Source organism: Herpailurus yagouaroundi, unplaced genomic scaffold (genome assembly GCF_014898765.1).
Source record: "Herpailurus yagouaroundi ecotype Mexico unplaced genomic scaffold, PumYag 67189, whole genome shotgun sequence".
In the NCBI taxonomy this organism is placed as follows: Eukaryota; Metazoa; Chordata; class Mammalia; order Carnivora; family Felidae; genus Herpailurus; species Herpailurus yagouaroundi.
Window position 1 is genome coordinate 266,026 of NW_024420031.1, and position 24,109 is coordinate 290,134.

General features: G+C 44.3%; 1 protein-coding gene across 9 annotated transcripts in view; it reads right to left on the reverse strand.

The window, feature by feature from the left end:
• Positions 1 to 2,243: 2,243 nt before the first annotated feature.
• Positions 2,244 to 24,109, reverse strand: part of SMC1A (structural maintenance of chromosomes 1A) — a 45,963-nt gene continuing 24,097 nt past the window's right edge. For 3 of the 9 annotated variants that reach the window (XR_005787823.1, XR_005787821.1, XR_005787822.1), the window contains 8 exons: positions 21,415 to 21,571; positions 20,604 to 20,758; positions 20,325 to 20,476; positions 19,125 to 19,194; positions 18,731 to 18,841; positions 6,266 to 6,473; positions 4,564 to 4,660; positions 2,244 to 2,451 (listed from right to left, as the gene is read on the reverse strand). Coding sequence is in view for 6 of the 9 variants with exons in the window: in XM_040467076.1 (XP_040323010.1) it covers positions 18,206 to 18,289; positions 18,731 to 18,841; positions 19,125 to 19,194; positions 20,325 to 20,476; positions 20,604 to 20,758; positions 21,415 to 21,571 (729 nt within the window). In the remaining 3 variants the exon portion in view is untranslated. Of the gene's footprint in view, positions 2,452 to 4,563; positions 4,661 to 6,265; positions 6,852 to 11,224; positions 11,236 to 12,203; positions 18,290 to 18,730; positions 18,842 to 19,124; positions 19,195 to 19,708; positions 19,714 to 20,324; positions 20,477 to 20,603; positions 20,759 to 21,414; positions 21,572 to 24,109 lie in introns of those variants that run through there. The other 6 variants (XM_040467077.1, XM_040467076.1, XM_040467078.1 and 3 more) reach the window with 6 other exon arrangements.

Below are 24,109 nucleotides of genomic sequence, written 5' to 3' on the forward strand. Positions count from 1 at the left end.
CCAATGATTCTCCCTGGAGGACGCTCACCCTCATCTCCATCAGAATCTTTCAGACAAATCAGAGGAAAGTGAGGCGCTGGTCACAGACGACCCCCTTCCAAATCTTCCGTCTTCTCCCACTGCCCTCCCCTTCCTACTGTCAGGAGCTTGCAGCACTGCCTTGCTTGCCAAACTTGTTGCCATGACAACGGGTTACAAATAACTCAGATGCAGACGAAGATTTTAACCCAAGAGCTGCTGGTCCAAGGGCTTCTTTCTTCCTCCCCACACCAGACTGAGGGAACAATCTGGCATATTCTTCAGGTTCAAGTGACTCCTCAGTGTCACAAGAATACATCTTGCTGTCTGAGGCTCTCCTAAAACCTGACTCAAATCTTTCCAATCACTTGCTCCCATTAAGGAGTGATCACTCTTATCTTGAACAGTCTGCTGAGGGTTATATTGGATGCTTTACACACAGTAGCTAAGAAAATCTTCCCAGAACTCTTTCACACATTATTATTCCCATTTTGTAGGGGAGAAAATTGAAGCCCATGGATGTGACTTGAGTAAGGAGGTCAGAGAGTCAGAATTCAAACTCAAATTCATCAGATTTCCAAACCCAGGCTTTTTGCATTGCTAGTGGTTCACAAATGTTGGTCTACACACTTGGGGGCATATCTAAATAATCTGGGGCAGCTAAAAATTCACATTCTCACTTCCATTCAAGAAGGTGGAATACATCTGCCTCCTCTAATTCCTGAGACCCTATGAAATAAGAGGAAAGGGATCGTGTATAACCCACGTCTCCAAAAAAAAGCTGGAGGAGGCCCCATCAATGGGAGTGAGATTTCACCAACTTTCTGGCAAGCAGAAAGGGACTTGAAGGGTGGTACCTGAGAAAGCAGGACAGGGAAGGGTAGAGGCACAGCCCACATGTGGAGGGGGGACATGCAAAGGAGAGCCCTGGTCTACCCTGCAAAATCCTGGTGAGACTCTGGCACAAAAGAGCTATCCTGATGGTAGGCAGGAAATGCAGAGCCCCTGAGAGAAGAATTGAAAGTATGTGTTGGAACAGTTGCCTCCCCCACCCTCCCTCTGCCCTTCCCCATGTTTGTTGGTAGAAATCAAAAGCGAAACATCTGCACTTGAAGTACAGAGGGTTTCTTAAATCAAACAGTCCCAGTGCAGAACCTCCGCTTTCTGGACTTAGGAGTCCTCCAGTAGAATGTGTGGGGCACATCTGTCACCTTAAGGGAAAGTTTAGTAGTGGACTTGACCAACCTCTGCCTCTTACACAGGCCTCCAACCAATTTTTCATTGGCTTCTTCTTTTTCAATGTTTTTGAGAGAAACACACACAGTGTGAGTGGGAGAGGAGTAATGAACTAGCGGAGAGAAGGAGACACAGAATCCGAAGCAGGCTCCAGGCTCTGAGCTGTCGGCGCAGAGCCCGACGTGGGGCTCCAACTCACGAACCATGAGATCATGACCTGAGCCTAAGTGGAATGCTTAACTGACTGAACCACCCAGGTTCATTGGTTTCTTCTTAAATCAATGGGTGACAGGTTTGAACATATGTGAAAAACACGCTAATTGGTTTATGAATGGACTGATGAAGCCAACGGGAAGAACTAAGGGTGTGCCTATCTCAAGCAAAAAAAAAAAAAAAAAAAAAAAAAAAATTACCAAGCAATTATGAAGTTCAGGGACACACACACACACACACAGGAAAATAAATCCAGGTAATTATAGTACATTTCTTGGCTCTTTAGCAACTACTTATTTACTAGAAATTGGGATATAAACATACTGGCCAGGGCACCTGGGTAGCTCAGTCGATTAAGCATCTGACTCTTGGTTTCTGCTCAGGTCATGATCTGGCAGTTTGTGAGTTCAAGCCCCATGTTGGCTCCGTGCTGACTGGGCAGAGCCTACTTGGGATTGTCTCTCTGCCCTTCCCCTGCTCGTGCTCTCTCCCTCAAAATAAACTTTAAAAAATTTTAAAAATATGTAAACATATTGTAAAGAGTGAAGGGAGGGGATATAGGGATGTGTGTGTGGAGAGGGATAAAATCCTCTCCTACTATAATGAGTTGTCGAGAGATAATGTCTCAAATGGCTAAGAAATAGTAGCAATATCATACTGTATGTCAACTATACTCCAATAAAAAAAATAGTAGCATAAACATGTTGTATAGGAGCCTGGTGGTGCTGCAGTTAAAAATCCTTTCAGTTACAAAGTAACACAAAACCAAACTGACAGCAGCTTAAACACTTATGGCTTTACTCATTCATTTATTTATTTTTCGGGAAGTTAGTTTATTATTAACAGAAGTGTGGCACGGGTTCAGCTGCGCAGTGATGCCATCGGGGAGCCAGGCTCTGTTTCTTCCTTCATGTGCTGTATCTTCATCCTCATGCTCATCTCCTCACAGTCACAAGATTGCTGTCACAGCTCCAGGCAGCACGACTGTAGTCAAGGTAGAGAGAAGAAGGAAAGGGACAGCATCAGCAAAAGTCTCTTCAGAAGCCCCCTCTCCCCAGCAAACTTCTCATGGCCATAACTGGGACACATAACCTTCTCCAGCTGCAAGGGAGGTTAAGAAAATCTCTGGCTCTTCAGCCTCTGACTGGGAGATGACAAAGGAGAAGGGGGTTGGGAGTGGTAAATGCCAGAAGAAACAGCCAAAGACTGGTAAAAATCATTTAATGCAATTGCCTCTACGAAGTGGGACTTGCAGTGGGAGAAAACCCAGATATTGCTGGGTTTTCTTATGAGCTCTTTAGCACCACTGTATTTTTTTTAAGTATATGCAAGTGTTACTTTGATGAAAAATTAAAATTTAGAAGTGTTATGGTTTCTGTGAAAGGAAAACATTAGGAAAAAAAATAGAAGCTGGCAGCAGTTTTCTGTCTCCAGAGGAAAGGACATCAATTCACCTTGGAAGCAAACTTAGCAGAACAAACTTAGCAGAACAAACAAACAGAACAAACTTAGACTAAGGTATCTCAGGAATCCACCCCCGATCTTAGAGAAAATTGTGCTATCACCATCAGCGGTAACATGGCTGGTGGAAACCAGTACAGCACTGTGCAGCAGTTAACAGAGGTTGACTGCAGTTAGACAGTCTTGGTGCAATTTCCTGTCTGCCATTTATTAGCTCTGTGACCCTGGCAAGTGACACCTGGGAACCTCAATTTCCCTCTTCATGAAATGAAGGTAATTCAAGTGCCAGGTACAGAGTAAGCATTCAGCAAATGTTATCCACTCTGATTAAAATGTTAAATGTTCTGAGCAGTGACATAATTTGAGTGTACTTTAACAGCATTATGCTTCCACTGAGTTCATTTTTTATCTCAAACATGGGTTTGGACTGGACTGGCCCTGAAAATTACTTGCTCCTGAGAGATGTGTGTGCATATTTTGTTCACAGAAGATGCTCAGTTTGGACTACACCAAGAGATCTTCAGGCTTGGATTGCTGTTGACTCCTGTTGAAGGAAAGACTGTAAAAAGGAACTAGACTGGATTGTCGTTTCCACTATATATATTATTTAATGTTAAAAAAACAATCCACCCTACATAATGTGCTGCTATTACAATTGCCTCATGTTGGCCTGGGAGTGGTGAACAGAACAGTGACCTTGTCTCTCTGATGTCAAGGTGAGAGCTAGAGATCTGAACTTCTGGTAGGGAGCATACGGCCAAACACTATCTGGTTGTTGGATGATCGTCTTGCCCACACATGGTATCAGTGTTGGGGGCTAAGGAGAAGGACAGCCAGTATGTAGCCTCATTCAGAGGGGCATGGGTGGCATTCTCTCAAAGAGGTAATATCTGATCATCCATTTATAATTTTCCTTCCTGGCTTGGTAATTATCATCTGTTATCCCCAAGACTCCAGTAAAGCTCTATTAAGCACACACTCACAGAAGATATTGCATCCATTAAAGAAAAGGATGCTATGAAAAAAGGCACCTTTGGAGAATAAGAAAGAGTGCTCAGAAATTGAAAATGACTGCCAAAATAAAAAAGTAGGCTAGAAGATAAATTCAAGAAAATGTCCCAGACTGCAGAGTAAAAAAACAAAGACATGGAAAATATGACATAAAATGAAAAGACTAAGACAATCATCCAGAAGATCCAACACCCAACTGATATGAGGTCTAGAATGAGAGAACAGAAAAAATAGAGGAGAGAAAATTAACAAAGAAATAAAACAGTCATTTCTCAGAGGAGAGGAACACAAGTCTTCAGACTGAAAGAGCCCAGCCACCAGATGCCCAGCAAAACAGACAGGAGAAGAACACACTCCTGTGCTCATCACTGACATATTTCAAAACACATGAAGGGAGAAAAAAAAAGTAAGCTTCCTGAAGTGCGGAAAACAGGTCGCCAAGAAAGGAATGAGAATCATATTAGCACCCGACATCTAATCAGCAACACTACACACTAAATGCAATACCTTCAACATTCAGAAGAAAAAATATTTTGATCATAGAATTCTAAAGCCAAGCTATCATCCAGATATGAAGGTAAAATAATGCCACATTTTCAGATATGCAAAGACCCCAAATTTTACCTTTCTTAAGAAGTTACTTGAGGATGTTCTCCACCAAAATGCATGGTGTCTCAGTCAGGATTCTTGGATGCCGGTAACAGAAACTGATTCTAGTTAACTTAAGCAGAAAAGGGATTTATTACAAGGTTATCAGGTATTTCACAGAAATCTGGGGACGCGGGCAGGAGAAGCCACAGCTAAAGCCACACTGTGGGAGCAGCCAGGTGAGAATGCTGCTACTGGTCCTGCTTATCCCCACAGCTGGAGCCCTGGGATGTTGTCCTGCCACCACACGCCACCACACATAAACTCTGGCCATCCTCCTGTTCGTTCTCATTGATTTGTGGTCAACTTTGGCATTGTGTTGTTACTCATGCTCTTCAGTCCATGGTATTGTTTTCCTCAGTTTATCCAAGGCCCCTCTTTTGCTTTATTTCATTGTATTATCTTTTCCCTTTCAATTCCCATTCCCACTCCCACTCTACTGCCCACCTCAGTGTGCTACTCAAGTGTATTTCATGTATATACACTTCCAACCCATCTTCCATATGTTTATTTTGGTATATGCATATCCATGAAAACAGTGTTGTTTTACAGTTACATAAATGGTGTTATGCTGTAAATCTCATTCACCTTTTCAGTCCACACTAGCCTTTGGAGATCTATCTGTACGACTCTAGTGAATTTAGCTCATTTCTTTTGATTGCTTTATATTTTGCATCCTATAAATATACCACAGTTTGCTTATCTGATCCCATGGTGATGGACACCTGGATTGCTCCCAATTCTTCACCACCACAATGCTAGAACAAATAACCTCAACTGTATTTCCTTAAGGACCTGGAGAAGAATTTCCCAGGTATCTATTTCTCTGAAATATATATTCAGGAGTGCAGTTGCTATGTTGTACGGTCTACACCTACTGAACTCCGGGAAGTATTGCCAAATTAGTCTCTGGAATACCTGTTTCCGTTTATGCTCCTACCCACGATTTTCCTTTTCTCCTCACATCCTCATCAGCATCTGACAATACCTCACTTTCTACATGTTGCCATTCTTGTAGCAATTTCTACCTTAATTCTCATTTTTCTAATTATTAGCAGAGTTGAAAATGTCTTAATGTATTCAAGTTTCCCCTTGTGTAAATTCAAGATTCTCTGTTAGTTACTCTTCCTATCTTTTGCCCATTTTCCTATTGGGTTTACTATCTTCTTTTTTTAGTTACTAATCTTTTGCCAGTTTTACACCTTGCAAATATATTCCCCTAATCTATCATCCATCTGTTAATTTTGCATATTCCCCTCTCCCCTGTACTTTTGGCCCTAGATTCAAGGCCATGAACAGAGTATTCAGCCCTTGCTGCCTGGTGGGCAGAGAAAGGAAGTTTCTGACCTCCTTCAGTTTCCATGGTAGGAAGTGAAGCCCTGCCTCCCACCAAGACTCACAGGAGGGGAGTAATCTCCCAAACAGAATGAGGATTTAGATGCTAGGCAGCCACTAGAGTTCACTCTTTTGGTTGTCCAACATCCATATGTACCCTTCTTCCCATACTTACTTACAAAAATGCTTCCCTCTTAGTACCTTATGTAACGAAAAATGTACTCATTCCTTCTCTAAAGGAAGACCGCAGAAAGTGTAAGTCTGAATGCTTTCAGGTGCAAGCAATATAAAACTCGACTCAAGCTGGCTTAAATAATAAATGTAATTTATTGAGTCACTTAACTGATATGTCTGTAGGCAGGGCAGACTTTAGGCACGGTATGATCAGCAATATGGTTCCATTTCTCTGTGCTTCTTTTGCCTCCTCCATTTGTCAGCTCCATCCTCAGGTACGCCTTCTGCATGTTCACAAGATGGCCAACAGCAGCAACCAGGCTACGTGCTTCTTTGTTCATATCCAAGGGAAGACAGGCCACCTCTTCCCTCAAAAACTGAACAAAAGTCCTAAACTTCAGTGTGACTGGATCATCTCTGAACCAATCATCACTGTGGGAATGGGGCATGATTACTCAGATTGGTTTCTACCAATAAAGGCCTATACCTAGAGCTGGCAGTGGGTTCAATCCCACTCAAAATTGTATAGTTGTTATACAATGGGGGAGGAGAGGAATGGATATTGGAAAAACAACCACAAAGTCCACTACAAAGGAGTAAACTAAGAAAGAGGAAGATATGGGGTCCAGGAAAGATTGGGTCCAGCCCAGAAGAGTAATGAAGGGACGTCCCAGGATGACAGTTGCGCTGCAGGCCTACAGAGCAATCAGTCCAAATTGGAGCAGGAAGACGGAGGGCTCCCAGGAGGAAGGTATCTGGGAAAAAAGGGGATTCAAATGATTTTATACTTTCCTTGAGAATTTGGAACAATTTAAGAAGGAGATAAAGTCAGACAATGCAAGGAAAAAAGAAAGGTAATTAGAAACTCCAGGAAAAAAAAAACTGCACAAGAAAAGAAATGTAATCCTAGTACACTAATTGGAGCTTCAGGGAACAACATTTACATAATTATAATAACATAAACACTTTATTGACTTTAAACTTTTAGAGTGACCTGTCAGCTAAGTATGGATGACTTAATTATGGTTATAGAGCAGAATGTAAATGTTATTAATCTCATTAACATAAAAGTAAAAGTATAAATGACAGAAGCTGAGAGACTGAAAGCAGCATAAGTCTATTATTTAAAGGTACGAAGGTAAGGAATAGAGAATATATAATTAACAATAGAGCTATATTGGGGGCATGGGAGGAGGGTAGTTGGCTGATTTAAATAGCAGGAAGTAAACAGATAATGCCTAAATGTGATAAATAAGTTGATAAATAGAAAAACCTGTATATTATTTAGAGATATTAAGATAATTACCAGAAAAATTAAAAACAAACAGTTGTAAGTAGACTAGTAGATTCCCAGGTCAAGATGGCAGACTTACCATGTGTTTATCTCCACTCCCACCTGAGACCTTGCTAAAATGATAGTAAAGGAATTTTTTAAAAAGGTATAAAAACACAATGAGGAAGATAATGAGAGCAGGTCCATCAGCAAAAGAGAGATTTCAACACATTTCTGGAAGATAGAAAATAATGGAGGAATGGCAACTGATGGAGCATGGTGGAGGAAGCCAAAGCCTGGAGTATGCATGGAGATGATGCCACCGAGGAAGGAGTTGATCTTTCTCTGCAGAAGCCTGGAGTCTTGGGTCTTAACAATGTCAGGTATGATGTAAAGTGTGAGTGAGATGTTGGGTTGAAAACAGGGAGATTAATTGGAAGCCTGTATATTGAACCATTAACCCACCCCCTTATGTACAATTCACAGCAGCCAGGTGTCTACCCATTAGGCAAAACCCAGAGGGTTCTTAACTAAGAAAACTGAACAACCTCAGAGAAAAGATCTTCACATTCTACATTCGAGGATTCTGTAGCATAGCAGTCAGTTCTCTTCTAATCATCCTAAAGGAAAGCCATCGGTCACCTAGCACTGTCCCCCCATACACAGAGCTCCCAATCAGATATTTGTTGCTACATTCTTAAATATGAGTATACAACCATGGATTACCAGGCATTTGAGAAATGACTGCAAATTAAAAGAGACCAAAATAAGCAAACAGGGTAAAACGAATCCCAAAGGAAACATATTTTTTGAAAGGAAAATAATAGAAAATACCTCTATTATACCCAGAGAGATTCAAGATACTAGTACATCCATTAAACAAAAATAGGATGCTGTAAGAAAGGAAAAGGAACATGAATGGATGTTTGGAGAGTTTAAAATGTGATTGCCAAAATGAAAAGAAATTCAATAGAAGAGTTGGAAGATAAAGTTAAATCTCCCAAAAAGTAAACGAAAACAAAAGAGAGGGGGAGAGCTAGGGAGGGAGGGAAAATGAGATTGAGGGAGAGACCAGATTGAAAACTACAAAAGATCAATTCAGGAGTTGTTCCAGGAGAGAACAAAGAAAATGGAAGAGAGGAACTATATTAAATAAATAAAAGAATTTCCTAAAGAACTTCACAATGAAGGGACCTAACCAGTGACCAGCACGATGAATAACAAATACCCAAACTTAAACACATAATTATAAAATCTCAAAACACCAAGAATATAATTTTTTTAAAGTACTATTTAAAGTTTGGGGTGGGGGGAAGTAGATGAAGTACTTTTCCCTATTCCTCTCCCCAAGTACAGCTAAAATCCTGGGCACTGTATATAAACATAATAAGACTCAGAAAGGTGAAGAGAAGAAGGCAAACAGGCTGGAGACCTTGGCAGCAGAGAAGTGACATGGTGGTGAGTTCCTTCGGTTTGCTTTTTTACTCACACACTCCAGACTTGGTGCTGGAGAAGGTGGCAGTTAGATAATAACCACTTCACTCCAGCCAAATACCACAGAAAAAATGTGCAAATGCCAAGTGGGGAGCTTAGACTTGTACCCTTACTGGCTGAGAAGTCACCCCTTCCCCTTCCTGCTGGGGTGCTCTCAGAGAAGGTTGAGTAGGGAGCTGGAACTCCCACATCCTCACCCAAAGAGTAATGAGGATATCCTCCTTCTGGCTTGCCAGCAGGAGGGGATCCTAGACTTCCACACCCACCTGGTAGTAATGAGGCACTGCCCCCTCTTTCACTGCTGGAACAGTGTCTGAGGAGGGAAGCTGAAAAAGAATGCCCAGGTTTCAACATAAAATTATTCATCATACCAAGTACCAAGAAAATCTCAACTTAAATGAGAAAAGTCACTTGGTAGACTCCAACACTGATATAAGATGTTAAAAATGATCTGACAAGGGTTTTTAAGGAGCCATCATAAAAATGCCTCAATGTACAATTAGGAACATGCTTAAAACAAATGAATAGAAACTGTCAGTAAAGAAACAGAAGATAAAAAGAAGACCAAATGGAAATTTTAGAAGTGAAAAATACAATAACCAAAACAAAAACCTCAATGGATAGGCTAACATCAAAATGGAGAGAACATGGTAAAGAATCAGTGAACTTGGATACAGAATAGAAATTACCCAATCTGAAAAACAGAAAAGACTGGAAAAAATAGTGAACAGAACCTTAGGCACCTGTGAAACTGTAACAAGAGATCTAACATTTGTGTCATTGAGATCCTTGAAGGAGAAAGAAAAAAAAGAAGATATGGGGAAAGTTACTATAAAGCAATGAGATTCAGACTGATTATCAGACTTTTTATCATCAAAATTGGATGCTAGAAGGAAGTGGAGTAATGCCTTCGAAGTTCTGTGGGAAAATGATGTTGAACCTCAAACTCTATAGCCAAGTATAAGGATGGAATAAAGCTATTTTCAGACATGCAAAGACTCAGGAGGTCGAACTCTACAAACTTTTCTGAGAAAGTTACTTGAGGATGTGCTCCATCAAAACAATGGAAAACAAACAAAAAAACCCCTGGGAGCCAGCAAATGGTGGATTTAACCAAGGAAAGCAGTGAAGGAAGGTCTTGAAATGACAGCCATGCATCAGGCCTAGAGAGCAACTAGTCCAGATCTGAGAAAGAGTATAGGGGGTTCCAGGAAGAAGTTCTCTTAGAAGAAGATTTAAAAAAAAAAAAAGTAGGCTTGATGGAATACTTAATGTAAGAGAGATTTTGAGAACAAAAAATATGGAATACATGATAAAGTAGTGAAAGATAAAGAGTATTAGAAATGTGAGGGAGAAATGAAAAACTACAAGGAAAAATTGAAAAGGACATTAAATGGCTTCCTCAATGAACAATACTTACAGTCACATTAATATAATTGCTTATTGCTTTTCAACTTTTCAAATCAAACTATCAAACTATTGGCAACACACATACAAAAAAACTTAAATCGTGATTACAGAATTCAATGTTATCAACTTTGACAATAATAAAAGACCAGATGGCAGAAGTTGGGGAGGTTGACAGTGGAGAAGGGGAAAAAAAAGAAAAGATATTCTCATCTAACAAAGTTCTGGTCAAGAAATATTGTCTCTAATTCACAGACAAGGAAAGAAAGGTGCTACTTAAATTCTGAAAAGTATCTTGTACAGAAACTCAATTCTATTAGAAGCAGAGAAGACGAGAGTTGAACTTGGTGTAAGTGATCTAAATCCTCATTTGACATACATAGCAGGACAGCAATGGGTTAATGTCTGAAACTGATGAGAGACAAATGTTCACATAGCTCACATAACATTTAGATATGGAGGTAACAATCAGAAGAAATAACTAGAAGTGGCTAATAACTAAAAGTGGTCGAGTGGGAGTGGGGCTGTAGACTCTCACTTTTCAGTGTCCTTTTGTACTGATTTAAGTTTATTGACTTGTCTTCTAAATATGCACACATTACTTCTATTTTAAGATGAACGTGTTAAAATTAATTTTGAAAAACACAGAAAAAGGACACTCCTGTCCACCACTTATGCCCTCCCTCCAAATTCCCTTGTCGCTGCAGACCTAATGGCAGAATACAAAAAACTTTGACAGTCTCCCTTCCTGCCTCTCCCTTAGACACAGCTCTGCTGCAGCCAAACTGGGATATTTGTTAGCCTGAAGTTGCCATATTTACACCCACCTCCTTGCTTGTTTTCACGTCTCCCAGGCCTGAAAAGCCCTCACTCATCTCCACCAGTTGGAATCCTATTTTTCAAGGCTCAGCTCAAATTCCTCCTCCAAAAAGTCTTCCTTAGTCCCCTGGGAGAACTCTTTTCCTCTCTCCTCAGGGACTCTCGAGTCTTCATTCATGCCTCTAATTATGACACTTACATATTCTTTCAAGTATATTGCTTGGGTCAGTGTTTCATGCCTACAACCATCTTTCACGCCAGCTACCAGAGTGATCTTCCTAAAATACCCATCTGACTTACTCTCCTGCTTCAAACCCTTCCACAGCCTCCCACTGCCAATAGGGTCAAAGCTGAGCTCAAATGCCTGGCTTCCACATCTTCCACCACATGGGACAATGCCCACTCCCCCCAAAATTCATGCACTTCCACACTTTTCATGTAGCTTTGCTTAGGCAGCTCCTCTGCTTGGAATGTTCCATATCCCCTTTCTACATGGTAAACACCAACTCTTCCTTCAAGATTCCGTTCAAGTGCCCCCTTCTCTATAACAGCTTTCCTGAGTACTCCCTCCATCCTGCCCCACCCCACATAGGAATGGTCCTATATTCTCTCCCTGCCTCATCTAGACTTCTGCTACATAATCTCTCGCTCTTGGTGCTTGCTTACTCATCTGAGTCCCTGATTAAACTGCAAATTCCTAGAATTGAGGGAGTATAGCTTATCCTCAGAACCTAGCACAGGGCCTAACATGATGCAAGAACTCAGTGTATGCCTGCTGGCCACATGGGTGCAAGTGATGACTGAGTGGATCCAGGAAAGAACAAATGAGCAAACAAATGAGTGAATGCTTATACTGAAGCCTGGGTGAATAAGTGAATGAATGAGTTATGCATGAATAGGTGAACAAAGGAATGATGAGTGGATGAACGAGAAAAAGAAGCCAATAACTAAATGAATGAGAAGTGCCTGTGCCAGTGAGGTTATGCGACAGAGTGAATTCCCACCTGTGTCTTGTTTCAAATCCACTTGGGGAAGGCCCTCGTGCCCTGCTCTCCACCCATCTACAGTGCACACCACAATGTTCACTTCTTTCAGATTACAAGAACACACACACTCAGGTTAGTGATGGAGATTTATTGAAGCATTCACAGGGAAATAAGGAAGACAAGAACAGCTACACAGGCAGCCTCATGGAGGAACAGAAACTCGAAAATGGTTCATGATCCAAAGCAGCTCTAGAGCCTGGCTTATCTCATCACCCCCTCAGCTGCAGGCATCTGTTGCTCCCTTCTCTAGTGCTTCCCAAAATGGTGACTCAACTTCTTTCTGGCTGTATTTATACTCCTCCTACTGCTACTGACTACCTTTTATCTTTCTTTCTTTCTTTTCCCTCTGCTCCCCTCCTCTCTAGCCCTTGGCCTTTGGGGGCCTCACAGCTTCTGGGCCTCCTGGCTCCCACAGCTTCCTGGCTTCTGGGGCTTCAGTTCTAATGAATCCAGGGCTTTCTGTGTTATAGCTTCTGTTTGCCTTATAAATCCTGCAGCCTCTTCGATTCCTGCTGCCTGGCTACCTTGTGGCTCTTACAGTCTCATCACTGCTACCTCGTGGATCTTGTCCATTTGAACCTTCTGCTGCTTCATGGATCTCAGATTCAGGGTTCTGCCTCATGGTTTCTGTTCCTCGTGGCTCCTGCTACATTGTGGCTCCTATTGCTTCATGGCTTCTTTGTCCTTTTGGCCCATTGTTGTCTTGCTGCTTCATGGCTTCTGCTACCTTGCGGCCCCATGTTCTCACAATAATAAACATCTATGGTCCCTGCAGCTTTCTCCTTGCTTTTGCTGTTTCGCTTCTGGCACCCCTCATCCACCACCACTTCTGTCTCACTAAATTCTAATTAATTGTTCACTTCTGAATGCCTCACATCTAGCCTCCCTGGAGGCCATTTAATACAGGCCATCCCTACGAGGTGGAGTTCTTACATCAGTCCACCTCATAGGCTGCGACCTAGAGACTGGCTGTCCTCAAGTCAGATACTATCCCAAACTAAACATCTGTGGCCAGGATTGTGAGGTCACATGGTACAGAGCATGGCAACTCATGCTTAAGAAACCCCTTAGAAGGGACTGTGGGCATGGCAGGTTTGCTGAGGGTTTCCAGAAGGGGGCAGTGTAATTGGCAAGCTTCTTGTTTGGCCTGTCCAGTACACTGACCTTCAAGGCCAACCTAAGTCCTGCCTTCTCCCTGGCCACCTCTGCTTGTCCTGATCTGTGATGGGAGATCAAGGCTCTAGGAGTGATGTGGAAAAGGAACTTAGGTTCCAGTTCTGGCTCTGACACTTTCTAGTAATGGGGCCTTGGGCAAGCTCCTTCCCCTCCCAGGGCCTCAGGAGGGAGTTGGACAAAGTCTGTAAGTTCCCTTACAGGTCTGACATCTAGGCATCTCACTTTAGGTTATGGTCTAAGGGATGGGAGTCTTACCTGGGGAAGCCCTCAAAAACATCTCTTGAGGTAGGAAAGAGGGAGTCAGAGTCCTGGCTTGGAAGAGCCTCACTGCATACAGGAGGTGCTTAGCCAAGATTTATTGAACTGGATGAATGAATCAATGGCTGGGAGGCTGGGCGGGGCGGGGGGGGGGGGGACCACACAGCACACAGAATGTTTAACTAACTTAGGGGAGGAGTTCCAGTTGCTGAGGCTGGAAGGAGATTCTGACTTAGATGGATGAGGAAAGAGGAGAATGACTGGGATAGGGTAGGAATGTGGGCTACTGATGGACATTCATTTATCCTCTCAGTCACTCTCCACATCCAATAATCAGTCACAAAGTCCAACTCATCACCTTCCCTTTACAGCTCACTTTTGTTGCCTCCAACCCATTCTCACTACTGTTGCCCTTGAGTAGTCCTCCTAGTCTTCTCAATAGTCTCCTAACTGATCTCCCTGTCTCCATTCTCTCCCTCACAAGTGCATTCATTCACGCACTCACTCACTCAAAAACTATTTATTGGGTGCCTGTTTTGGGTTAGGCACTGTGCTTTTTGCTGGGGATATACCAGTAGCAAGATAACCCCAGGCCCATCCTTGTGGTGCTTTTAGCTTATTCAGAGACAAAACAAGCCAATACAGTGAGTAGTTGAGCAACAGGGAAACCACAGGTCTGGCAGCATACAGCATGCACATCTATCCTAAACCATTTCCACACTGGCTGACCAGAAAAAGGTTTATTAAGTTCTCATCTGACACACAGTCTCCTAAAACCATTCCGTGGCTCCCACACTGCCTACAGCTAGTTCCCAAACCTGGCTGCACCCTACAGTCACATGCTGACTTTTCTAAGCACTCAAGATCCTGAGGCCCCATCCATTACAGAAACTGAACGTTTAGAGGCTGGGGCCTGGGATGTTCCATGCGTCTCTGGTGCACAGCCAGTTTGGGAACCACACTGTCCCTCCCAAGGAAGTAAATCTGAACTCTGTCACCAGGCTCTTACTCCCCTCTTCAAATCTCTGGCTCTCGAATACTTCTCCAGCTTCACTTCCTGCTGTTCTTCCCCACCTCAGTAAAACTTGTTTCAGGATTTTGGAACTGTTTTGCCATTTCTTGCCTTCAGGTCTTTGTGCATACTGTCTCCACAACCTGGAAATTCCCTCTACTTCAACTGGATGGTTCCTACCAGTCTCTCGAGACTCAGCTCAGGTGTCACCTCCTAGACTAGAGGATGCCTTCCCGGAACCTCTACATTTAAGCTAGATACTCCTCATTTTTCAATGCTCCCGTCAAGAGTGCTATCACACTGTATGGTTAAAGGCTGTTCTATGAATTGCCTCCCCCAACTAGTGAGCTCCTCAAAGGCGGGGTAAAGATTGAACTCCTGTTTGTGTCCCTGGCGCACAACACGAGATTCCTAGAGTGAAGTGCCCAGTTAAAGGTAAACACTGCCATGGAGTTTTCTTAAACTCCCTAGACCAAGGCTACTGGGTCCAGAGTATAAAGGAGTCAGCCTAGTGCCATCCAACTAGCCCTAAAGATTCTATTTGGACATAGCCTACTCTTGGCAACACTGTGGTGTTGGCTCTCATCTGAGTACAGCCTTCACTCAGCACATGTTGCCCTGTGATGATAGGAGGCAGTGTGGCACAGTGGGCAAACACTGGGCAAGCACAGCGATCCTCCTGGTTAAGTCTAGGCTCTGCCAACGAACCACTGGGCTCTAGGACAAGGCCTCTCACCTCTCTGATCCCCAGGACCTAAGTCCTTTGTCACATTTGTGTTCCTGTGGGCCAGGGCTTCAGCCCAAGGCATGTCATCTAATCCTTTCCACCCTGTGAGGTAAGGATTATTATCCATATTATTATCCACACCTACTGAATTAGACTTTCAGAGGCGGGACCAGAGCAAGGAGCTCCACATCATTTTGGATGTGGAGGTGCAGCAGGGAACAGCTGCTTTTTATTATAAGCCCTTCTGTACTATTTCACCTTCTAATCAGTGTATATATTGCTTTGATTTTTAAAAAGGAAAAAGAAAAAGCTTCACAAGTGATTCTGGTACACAGCCAAGGTTGATAACCATCCTCGCAGTGGAGAAAGCACAAGACTGAATCGGAGGGCCTGAGTTCAAACCCTGTTATCTGGTAGCTTGGTCATTAACCTTCCTGGGCCTCAGTATCCTCAACTGTAAAGTGAGGAGAATAGTAACTGCTACCTTGAAAGGCCTGTGATAATCTAAGTGCCAGCCAAATTGCTTCAAATGTATTTCACTTCATCTTGCCTACACTGCTGCAAAGTAGGCACATATGACCTCCTTTCCTATGCGAGGAAACTGAGATTCAGGGAGGTGAAGTAACGAGCTAAAGTTTCTACAGCTAGGATTTGAACCAGGGTGACTCCCAGACTGTGCTCTTTCAGATATGCCAGCATTTCCCAAACTATAGCACACGTACCACTAGTGGTATGTGACTTCTTTGGTTGAACACAAATTTGAGTTATGCCTTTTAATATGTATTAGAAAAATACATAATTAGCATATCAAACCCGTGGTTTCACGGATATCACTACCTAGGATGAAACTCAAGTAGGTAACAACATTATACCTAAGACAACCTCAGGAAAATATTGAGTAAATAGTACAGGAGGGCAATTTGGAAGTATCTATTTAAAACAAAAATATAAATAGCCTATGACTCTGCAGTTCAACCTAGGAAGCAACCCTAGGTAAACTCATACACACACGCGCACACACACACACGTGTTGTTCCTGTGTAGTATTCCGTAATAGCAAAAAGAGAAAACAGTCTTAACTATCTATCACAAAAGAAATGGGAAGATGTGATAGAGTCCTATAATGGCAGTCTATATAGCCATTACAAAGGATGAATTGAATCTACATTTTGTAAAAACATGCATAGATCTCAAAAACATCGTTAAATTGAAGAAAGCAAATTGTAGAACGACTCAATATGCCATTTATATTAAATACACAACAGTATTTTCAATGAATTATATACGTAAAAGTCTTAAAAACAGTCTAGATGGATGTACAACACACACGATAGCAGTTTAGAGGGGGATGGGGAATGGTAGTCAAATGAGGCTACCTTTACTTATAAATCTAATGTCTTAGAGAATGGATTCATGCATTACTTGAGTAATCAGAACTGACTTAACTTTTAAAAAACAAAAATGCAGTATACAATCAGAACAAGGTGATGGTCTGACAGTGTACATGAACGAGCAAAGGCTGACCTCATGGCAGCAGGCTCTGCTGCCTCTGCACGGTCCCTACAGCTGACACAGTTAGTTCCCAAAAGGAACTTCACACACATTCGGCCAGGATGTGGCCCAGGCTACCTCTCCCCGACTTCCTCACAACCCAGGTTGGGGCCCAGGCACCTGGTTACCACACGATTGAAGCTATAGGCTTCCTTAGGCTCTTCACTTACCAGATAAACCCCACTGGTGCCCTGGAACTTTCTCAAAAAGCTAGGCATCCAGTATCTTCCAGATTTGGAGGCTCTTTCTGTCCCTAACAATTGGGATCAGAGCCCACAGGGGTCTAGGTATGAGAAGGCTTGTATTCTGAGGGGTCGGCACCTAGTGGGCTCCAAGCAGGGATAAGGCCCCCAGTGAGGAGCTTGACATCATTAAATCCTATGAGGTAGGTAATATTGTTAGCCCCATTTTACAGATGAGGAAACTGAGGCACAGAAAGGTCAAATGACTTGCTCAACATCAGATTAGCGACTTAAAAAAAGGACGAGAACCCAAAACTGTCTGTCCCCAGAGCCCAGGCTCTGCTCCTAGTGCCCAAGCAAATCCTACCAATTTGTCAAGGTTCAGCTCAAATGTGACCTTCTCCAGGAAGCCTGGAGGTGATCATCCTCTTCTCAAAGTACATATACATACAATTCAGCTGACCATGGGAAATCATGAACCTACTGCATCTCCTCAGTAGGAGGGTAGAGATCATGTCTGATTCAGCTCTGTATTTCTAGAATAGAGCCTGACAAATAAAGAGTGCTCGATATATGTCTGATAAACACACAAATGAATGAACACACGAATCAGTGAAATGAGGGCAGTTTCACATGACTGACTCCTATGAGGTCCTGAATACCTTTGCCCAGCTCTGGGGTGCTGTCATACTAAGCTCTCTTAGAATCAAGTTCAGCCTAGGCTCCTTCTAAAATGAATCTCCGATATCTTTATTATTGTGCTAACACACCCACATGCACACACGCAGACACATATATACACACATACATACCCACACACAAGCAAGATGCAAGAGGCCCAAGGGACCTATGGTTATGGGTGATGGGAGGGGGGTCTGGGGAGGGGAAGGCGGGGGGAGGGAAGAAAGAATGGACAGATGGCCCTGTTCGGCTCAGTTCAGCTCAGCACCTCCTTCCAAAGGCCAGGATGCTCCCTGTAGCTCAGGAATTTTTGCTCCAGACCTAACATCACCTCTGTTCCTCTTCATGCTTGACAGCAGTGCCTAAATCCCATGACTATACCAAACAGGGACAGGAGGTAGGGGAAGGTTGGGAGCCAAGTATTGAGAGATTGGGAGAGGGGCAGCTTAGGGATCCAGACAGGGCAGGAGGGCAGAACTACTGCTACTGCTCATTGGGGTTGGGGTTGGCATCTGGGTACTTGGTGAGGTCGAAGGTCAGGACTTTGCTGATCACACAGTCCCCTTGCTGAAGGAGGAGGGAGAAAAAGAAAAATGAAATTGTAAGGAGAGAATTAAGGGAGGGAGGGGGTCTAGCGCCCCAGGACTGGGGGCCTCAAACCCTCCTCCCTACATACCTGCCCAAAGCCCAAGCAATGGTTCTCTCTGGGTGTGAGAGGATGTGCTCGGTCCCATGTGCCTTCTCTCCCTGCCTACCTCTGCATTCTCCTCCTTTTCTCTGCTGTCTGGCTGCCTCTGCCTGGCCGTTCCACTTGTCCCCAGACGCAGTGGCCCTGCCCAGCTGGACTGGCTAAGCCTCAAGGGCAGGGCTCCAACAAGCCCAGATGGTTGTTCAGGACCTGAGTCCCTATGCTCCCCCACCCCCATGGCCCTCCACTGCAGCCTTCCCTTCCTGCCCTGGGGAGTCAGGCAGGGAGTGGGGCTGGCTCCTGAGCCAGGCCCGCCCTACCTCGGGGTAGACTCCAATGAGGCTCTCAGCCTTGGTGTAGAACTCCTCCTTGAGAGAGATGACGATGGCCTGGAAGTTGCAAGTCGACTGCTCCTTGATGTAATTTGCCACCTGTGGGAGGGGCCGCCGGGCACTTAGCAGGGCTGAAGCCCTAACACTCCCTTGTGTTTTCCAGTCAGAACCAGAGGCAGAGGGGGTGGGGTAAGGGGTGAAGGGTTGGGGGAAAAGAGGCTGAGAGGCCACTGACTAGCACGGCGTGAATGACCCTGGGCCCAGCCTCCCAGGCACAGAGAGCAGGCAGCAGGAACGGCTAGAGCACACTCAGGAGTTGCTCCCTGAAACCCAGCCCCAAGCTAGGGGCCTCCCTCCCGGGCCCCACTTTCCTTGCACCCACCTTGCCAATGTTGGTGTTATCCAAGGCAGCATCGATCTCATCCAGGACGAAGAAGGGGGCTGGCTTGTAGCTGGGAGGGAACCAGTAGGTGAGCTGACACTGATGGGGGCAGGGGTGGGGCGGGAAAGCCCCAGGGCCCATCACACAGGCCAGCATCCCCCTCCACTTCTTCAGAGACTAAAAACCCCAGGTCATAATGTTGCCTGAGCCCCCAAAGGCCAGTATACCAACTGAGCCCTCCTCTGCATCCAACCCTGTGCTCCAGGAACCTACAGAACCAGGAGAGGACATGGTTCTCTCCAGAGCTTCCAGACTTGCTGGGGAGATAAAGCGGTCCTAGGCTCTGGCCACACTGTCCAAGCTACCTGAAGGTCCTCCCCACCCACCTGCACACACTGCTGTGTCTCCCTGCCTCTCTGTACATGCTGCACCCTCTGCCTAGAATGCCTCCTGGTCTCTTGGCTATCTTCTACTCATCCTTTGCATTTCCTGCTCAAGTGTTACCTGCCCTCAAAAGCCTTCCCTGACCACCCAGACCCTCCCCCAGACTGGGTTGGTATCCCTCCTCTGTGCATCCACAGCACACACGCTCACCCAGTTACAACACTTAGCTTGCTGTTTACACATCTGGCTTTCACTAGACCATGAGCTCCTCAAGGACAGAGACCATGTCTGACTCATCTGTGTTCCTAATCCCCCAACAGAGTCTGGTACAGAGCAGCCCTCAAGAAATGCTCGCTGAATGACGCTGTACAATCAAGTACTAAGTTGTGGGGGTCAGACTCAAGTACTATTGGCATTCAGGAGGGGGAGATCAGGGTATGCCATAGTGGTCAAAGCAGGCTTCCTAGAGGAATAGGAGGAGGAAAATGAGATGTGAAGGTGTGGTAGGTGACAGTCAAGCTAGATTTGCATAGAAAGGGCTTGTTAGCCAGCAACCATGTAAGCAAAAGCCTGGTGGTAGGACTGAATACATGCAGGGGCCAGTGAGGGCATGCTGAGTGGATGAGGGTGGATGGGAAAGACAGGTCCAGGAAACCAAGGCCAGATATGCTGTAGTAGGTAGGGAAACAGGGATGCAATCCAGATTCCACCAGAACATCTTCACCTCTGCAGATCTCTGCATATCCTTGGGCCCCAGAGCCTCTGGTGGCCTCAGTTCAGTCTCTCCGCCAACTGCCCTGGGAGGAGCAGCCTTACCTGTGGATGGCAAAGAGCAAGGCCAGAGCTGCCACTGTTTTCTCCCCCCCTGACAAGTTGTCCATTGGCCGGAAGCGTTTGCCAGGAGCCACGCAATTGTAGTTGATGCCGTCCAAGTAGGGCTCCTCAGGGTTCTCAGGGCCCAGGAATGCCTAGGGAGAAGGCAGATGGATCAGAATCTGGGTCTGGGTCTGCATCTAAATAAGGATGGGGACAGGATGCCTAAAGGGAAGGGCAACAGGATGGTAGGGGCTAGCTGGGTAAGGGGCTCCAGCCTACCTGGGCACTGCTGTTGCGGGATAGGGCCTTGTAGATCTCATCAATGTTGGTGGCCACGGATTCAAAACAAGCATTGAAGCGGTCAAAGCGCTCCTTCTTGATCTGTTCGAATGCCTGCTTGGCTTTCTTGGCTCGCTTTCGGGCTGCCTCAAATTCTGCCACAAGGGAAAGACAGGTGACTCCTCAGTGCCTAGACTCTGCCAAGGCTGAGGACCATACCCTGGCAAGAATGACCTGCAAATGACAATCCACAGAGCAGGGACATCCCAAAGGGAGAGGAATGTCTGGGGAGGGTCCCAGGAAAATGATCCCACAACCACCCATCCATCACGAGTGGGCCAGCCACGTAGTATAAACGAAGAAACATGGGCTTGGAGCCACAAAAATATGAATTCTTCCCTGGGCTCAGGTAGGTGACGGTCAAGCTAGATTTGCATAGAAATGGCTTGTTAGCCAGCAACCATGTAAGCAAAAGCCTGGTGGTAGGACTGAATACATGCAGGGGCCAGTGAGGGCATGCTGAGTGGATGAGGGTGGATGGGAAAGACAGGTCCAGGAAACCAAGGCCAGATATGCTGTAGTAGGTAGGGGCTATGTGACTTTGGGTGGGTCATTCACCCCCTCTGAACCTCAGCAGTTTTCTACTCTATAAAACAAGTGTGGTAATTAACCCCTACTGTTTAGGGCTCTTGGGAATTTCAAGTTAAGAAAGCACGTAAAAAGGGGAGCTGCTGTGATATGTAACAGGCCCTTGCTGTAATTCCGGCCTTCTGCCTTCACCTTAGACCCAAGTAAAAGGGAAAAATCTTACCATCTGAGGTCTCCTGGAACTTGTCTCGGACACTTTCCAGCTTTTCCATGGCTTTCATGTTAGGGGCAGCAATACGCTGGAGTACACTCTGCTGCTCATTGAGCTTCTGCTGCAGTGTATTCATCTCCTGTTTGATCTCCTCCTCGGCCTGGGCATCCTGTAAACCCCAGGCCCAGCAACATCAAGAAGGGCCATCTCCATAAGAGATGCTCCACCAAGTGGGGGCCTGAGCACTTGCTCCCATGTAGAAGCTCTTCTGCCCTAGTTCAGCTACTTCCACCAGGTCCTCCTCACAGGAACCATTCCTACCACCCTGGAAATTACAGGCTGACGCCACTTTCTCATCTCTAGCCCTTCCCCCAGGCCCTGCCAACCTCTCCGTCTCTCAGGAAGAGCAGCTGGTGGTGCCCCTCTCTGGCTCTCAGCCCAGGCCATGAGCCAGTACCATCCCAGGGTGACCTAGAGGCTCCCACACAGGCTGGTCTGGACTCCACCTACGGCTCCACAATGAATAAGGCAACTCACGTTTTCTGCTCAGATCACCACATCTGAGCAAATTCCATTTAAGTTTTAGGTCTTATGGTATTGCAATGCTTGTCTGCGCCTGTGCCTTTCTGCCACTTTCAGTCAATAAATATTTACTAAATGCCTTCTAAATGCCAGGCGGCACTGGGGCTCTCATATCCTGTGAGCCAGGGCTCCTGTGCTCACGGAACTCATGGACTAACAGAGGAAGGCATATAAGTAAACAATCAGAACACTGTACAATGAATACCAAAACAATGATAAACAGATGGTGTTGGGTCAGCACATAAGAAGGGCAACTAACTCAGACTCGGGCTACGGAAGGCTTCCAGAAATATGTTTAAGCTCAGGCCTACAGGATGAATGGTGAGGACAGAGAGAAGGAACAGCCTATGCAGACAGGAGCATCACATGCAAAACCAGGGGTCTGCTTGTGGTTCATTCAGGGAAGTCAAACCAATTCAAAAAAGTAACCAATTTTAATAAATTTCAAAAGCCAAATAAAGGTGGGGGGGGCAATTCAATATGGCAATAATTATGCACTGTGTGCATGTGTGCGTGCACATAAGCATGCTGGGGGATGAGGTAAGGCTGGAGACATGTGCAGAAGCCCGATGATAAAGGGCTTTTTAAGCCTTGTAAGAGGTTTGGACTTTATCCCAAGGGAGGTGAGGTACCACTGAATGGCTTCAAGCACAGGAAGGACATGAATATACACAAATGGATGCACAAATATACACATTTTAGAAAAACCCTTCTAAAGATCTCTCTACACTGCTATGAAGTGGTCTCCTGGATATAAGTGAACTATGAAAGGTACACAATAGAATGCTTTTTTTTTATATCTAAGAGAAGGAATGGGAGTATCTTTGCATATTTACAGATATATTTGTATTTTTAAAATACAACAACAAAAAAAGGATAATCTAAAAACCAATTAAAATGGTTACATATAAAGGAAGGGAGATGAAGGGGATAGGAAAGAAAGTTAAACTTATTTTCATGTACCTTATGTTATACTTTTGGTTTTAGAACCATATTAAGATTTTATAGAATTATAAAAGAAAATTCTATCAAAATGTGAAAACCACCAGGTAAAAAGATTGTTGGGAACAAGACATTCACAATATACCAAACAATCACCCTAAAGATGACTAGTTACTACTGACAACAGTAAGAAATGTGGCAATTGATACCTTAACTGAGGACCACACTTAACATCATGAATAGTAGGACATCCTCACGTTACATGCCTCCTGGCATGATGCAATACAGAGTACACAGCATCACCGATGAAAGGTTCTGGCCAAAAAATTACTTAACCCAAACCCAACCCAGACTAGATCAAACTTCCAATTTATAGGAAACAATAAGGGTAGGTAGAACAAGGTTAGCAACAATGAAAGGAAACAAACATATCCATAACATATCCATTCAAGACAACACATAGACTTCAAAAGATCAATGATGTGGGAATGCTTCACATTAAAAGAAACTAAAAAGAGATCAACCAAAAGCAATACATGAATCTTGATTGGATCACAGTTTAAAACAATTATTAAAAACAAACTTTTTTAGGGGCGCCTGGGTGGCACAGTCGGTTAAGCGTCCGACTTCAGCCAGGTCACGATCTCGCGGTCCGTGAGTTCGAGCCCCGCGTCGGGCTCTGGGCTGATGGCTCAGAGCCTGGAGCCTGTTTCCGATTCTGTGTCTCCCTCTCTCTCTGCCCCTCCCCCGTTCATGTTCTGTCTCTCTCTGTCCCAAAAATAAATAAAAAAAAACGTTGAAAAAAAATTTAAAAAAAAAAAACAAACTTTTTTGGAATAACTAAGGAAATTTAAAAATGGGCAGGATATTAGATATGACATTATTAATTTTCTTAAATGTAATATGGAATTGTGGTTATGGAGAATCCCTTGTTATTAGCTGAAGTATTTAGAGTTGAAGTCTGCAACTTCCTTCAAATGGTTCAGCAAAAAACAAAACGCATGTAGTGCAGAGGGAGGGAATCAAGCAAGATGAGAGAGGGAAAAAAACCGGAAAATTATTCATTGGGGAGTGTAAAGTGAAAGACATGTGAACATTCATTGTACTATTCTTTCGATTTTTTTGTGGATTTGAAAATTTTCAAAGTAAAGTTGGAAAAAAAATCAAAATGCAAAAATGAGCA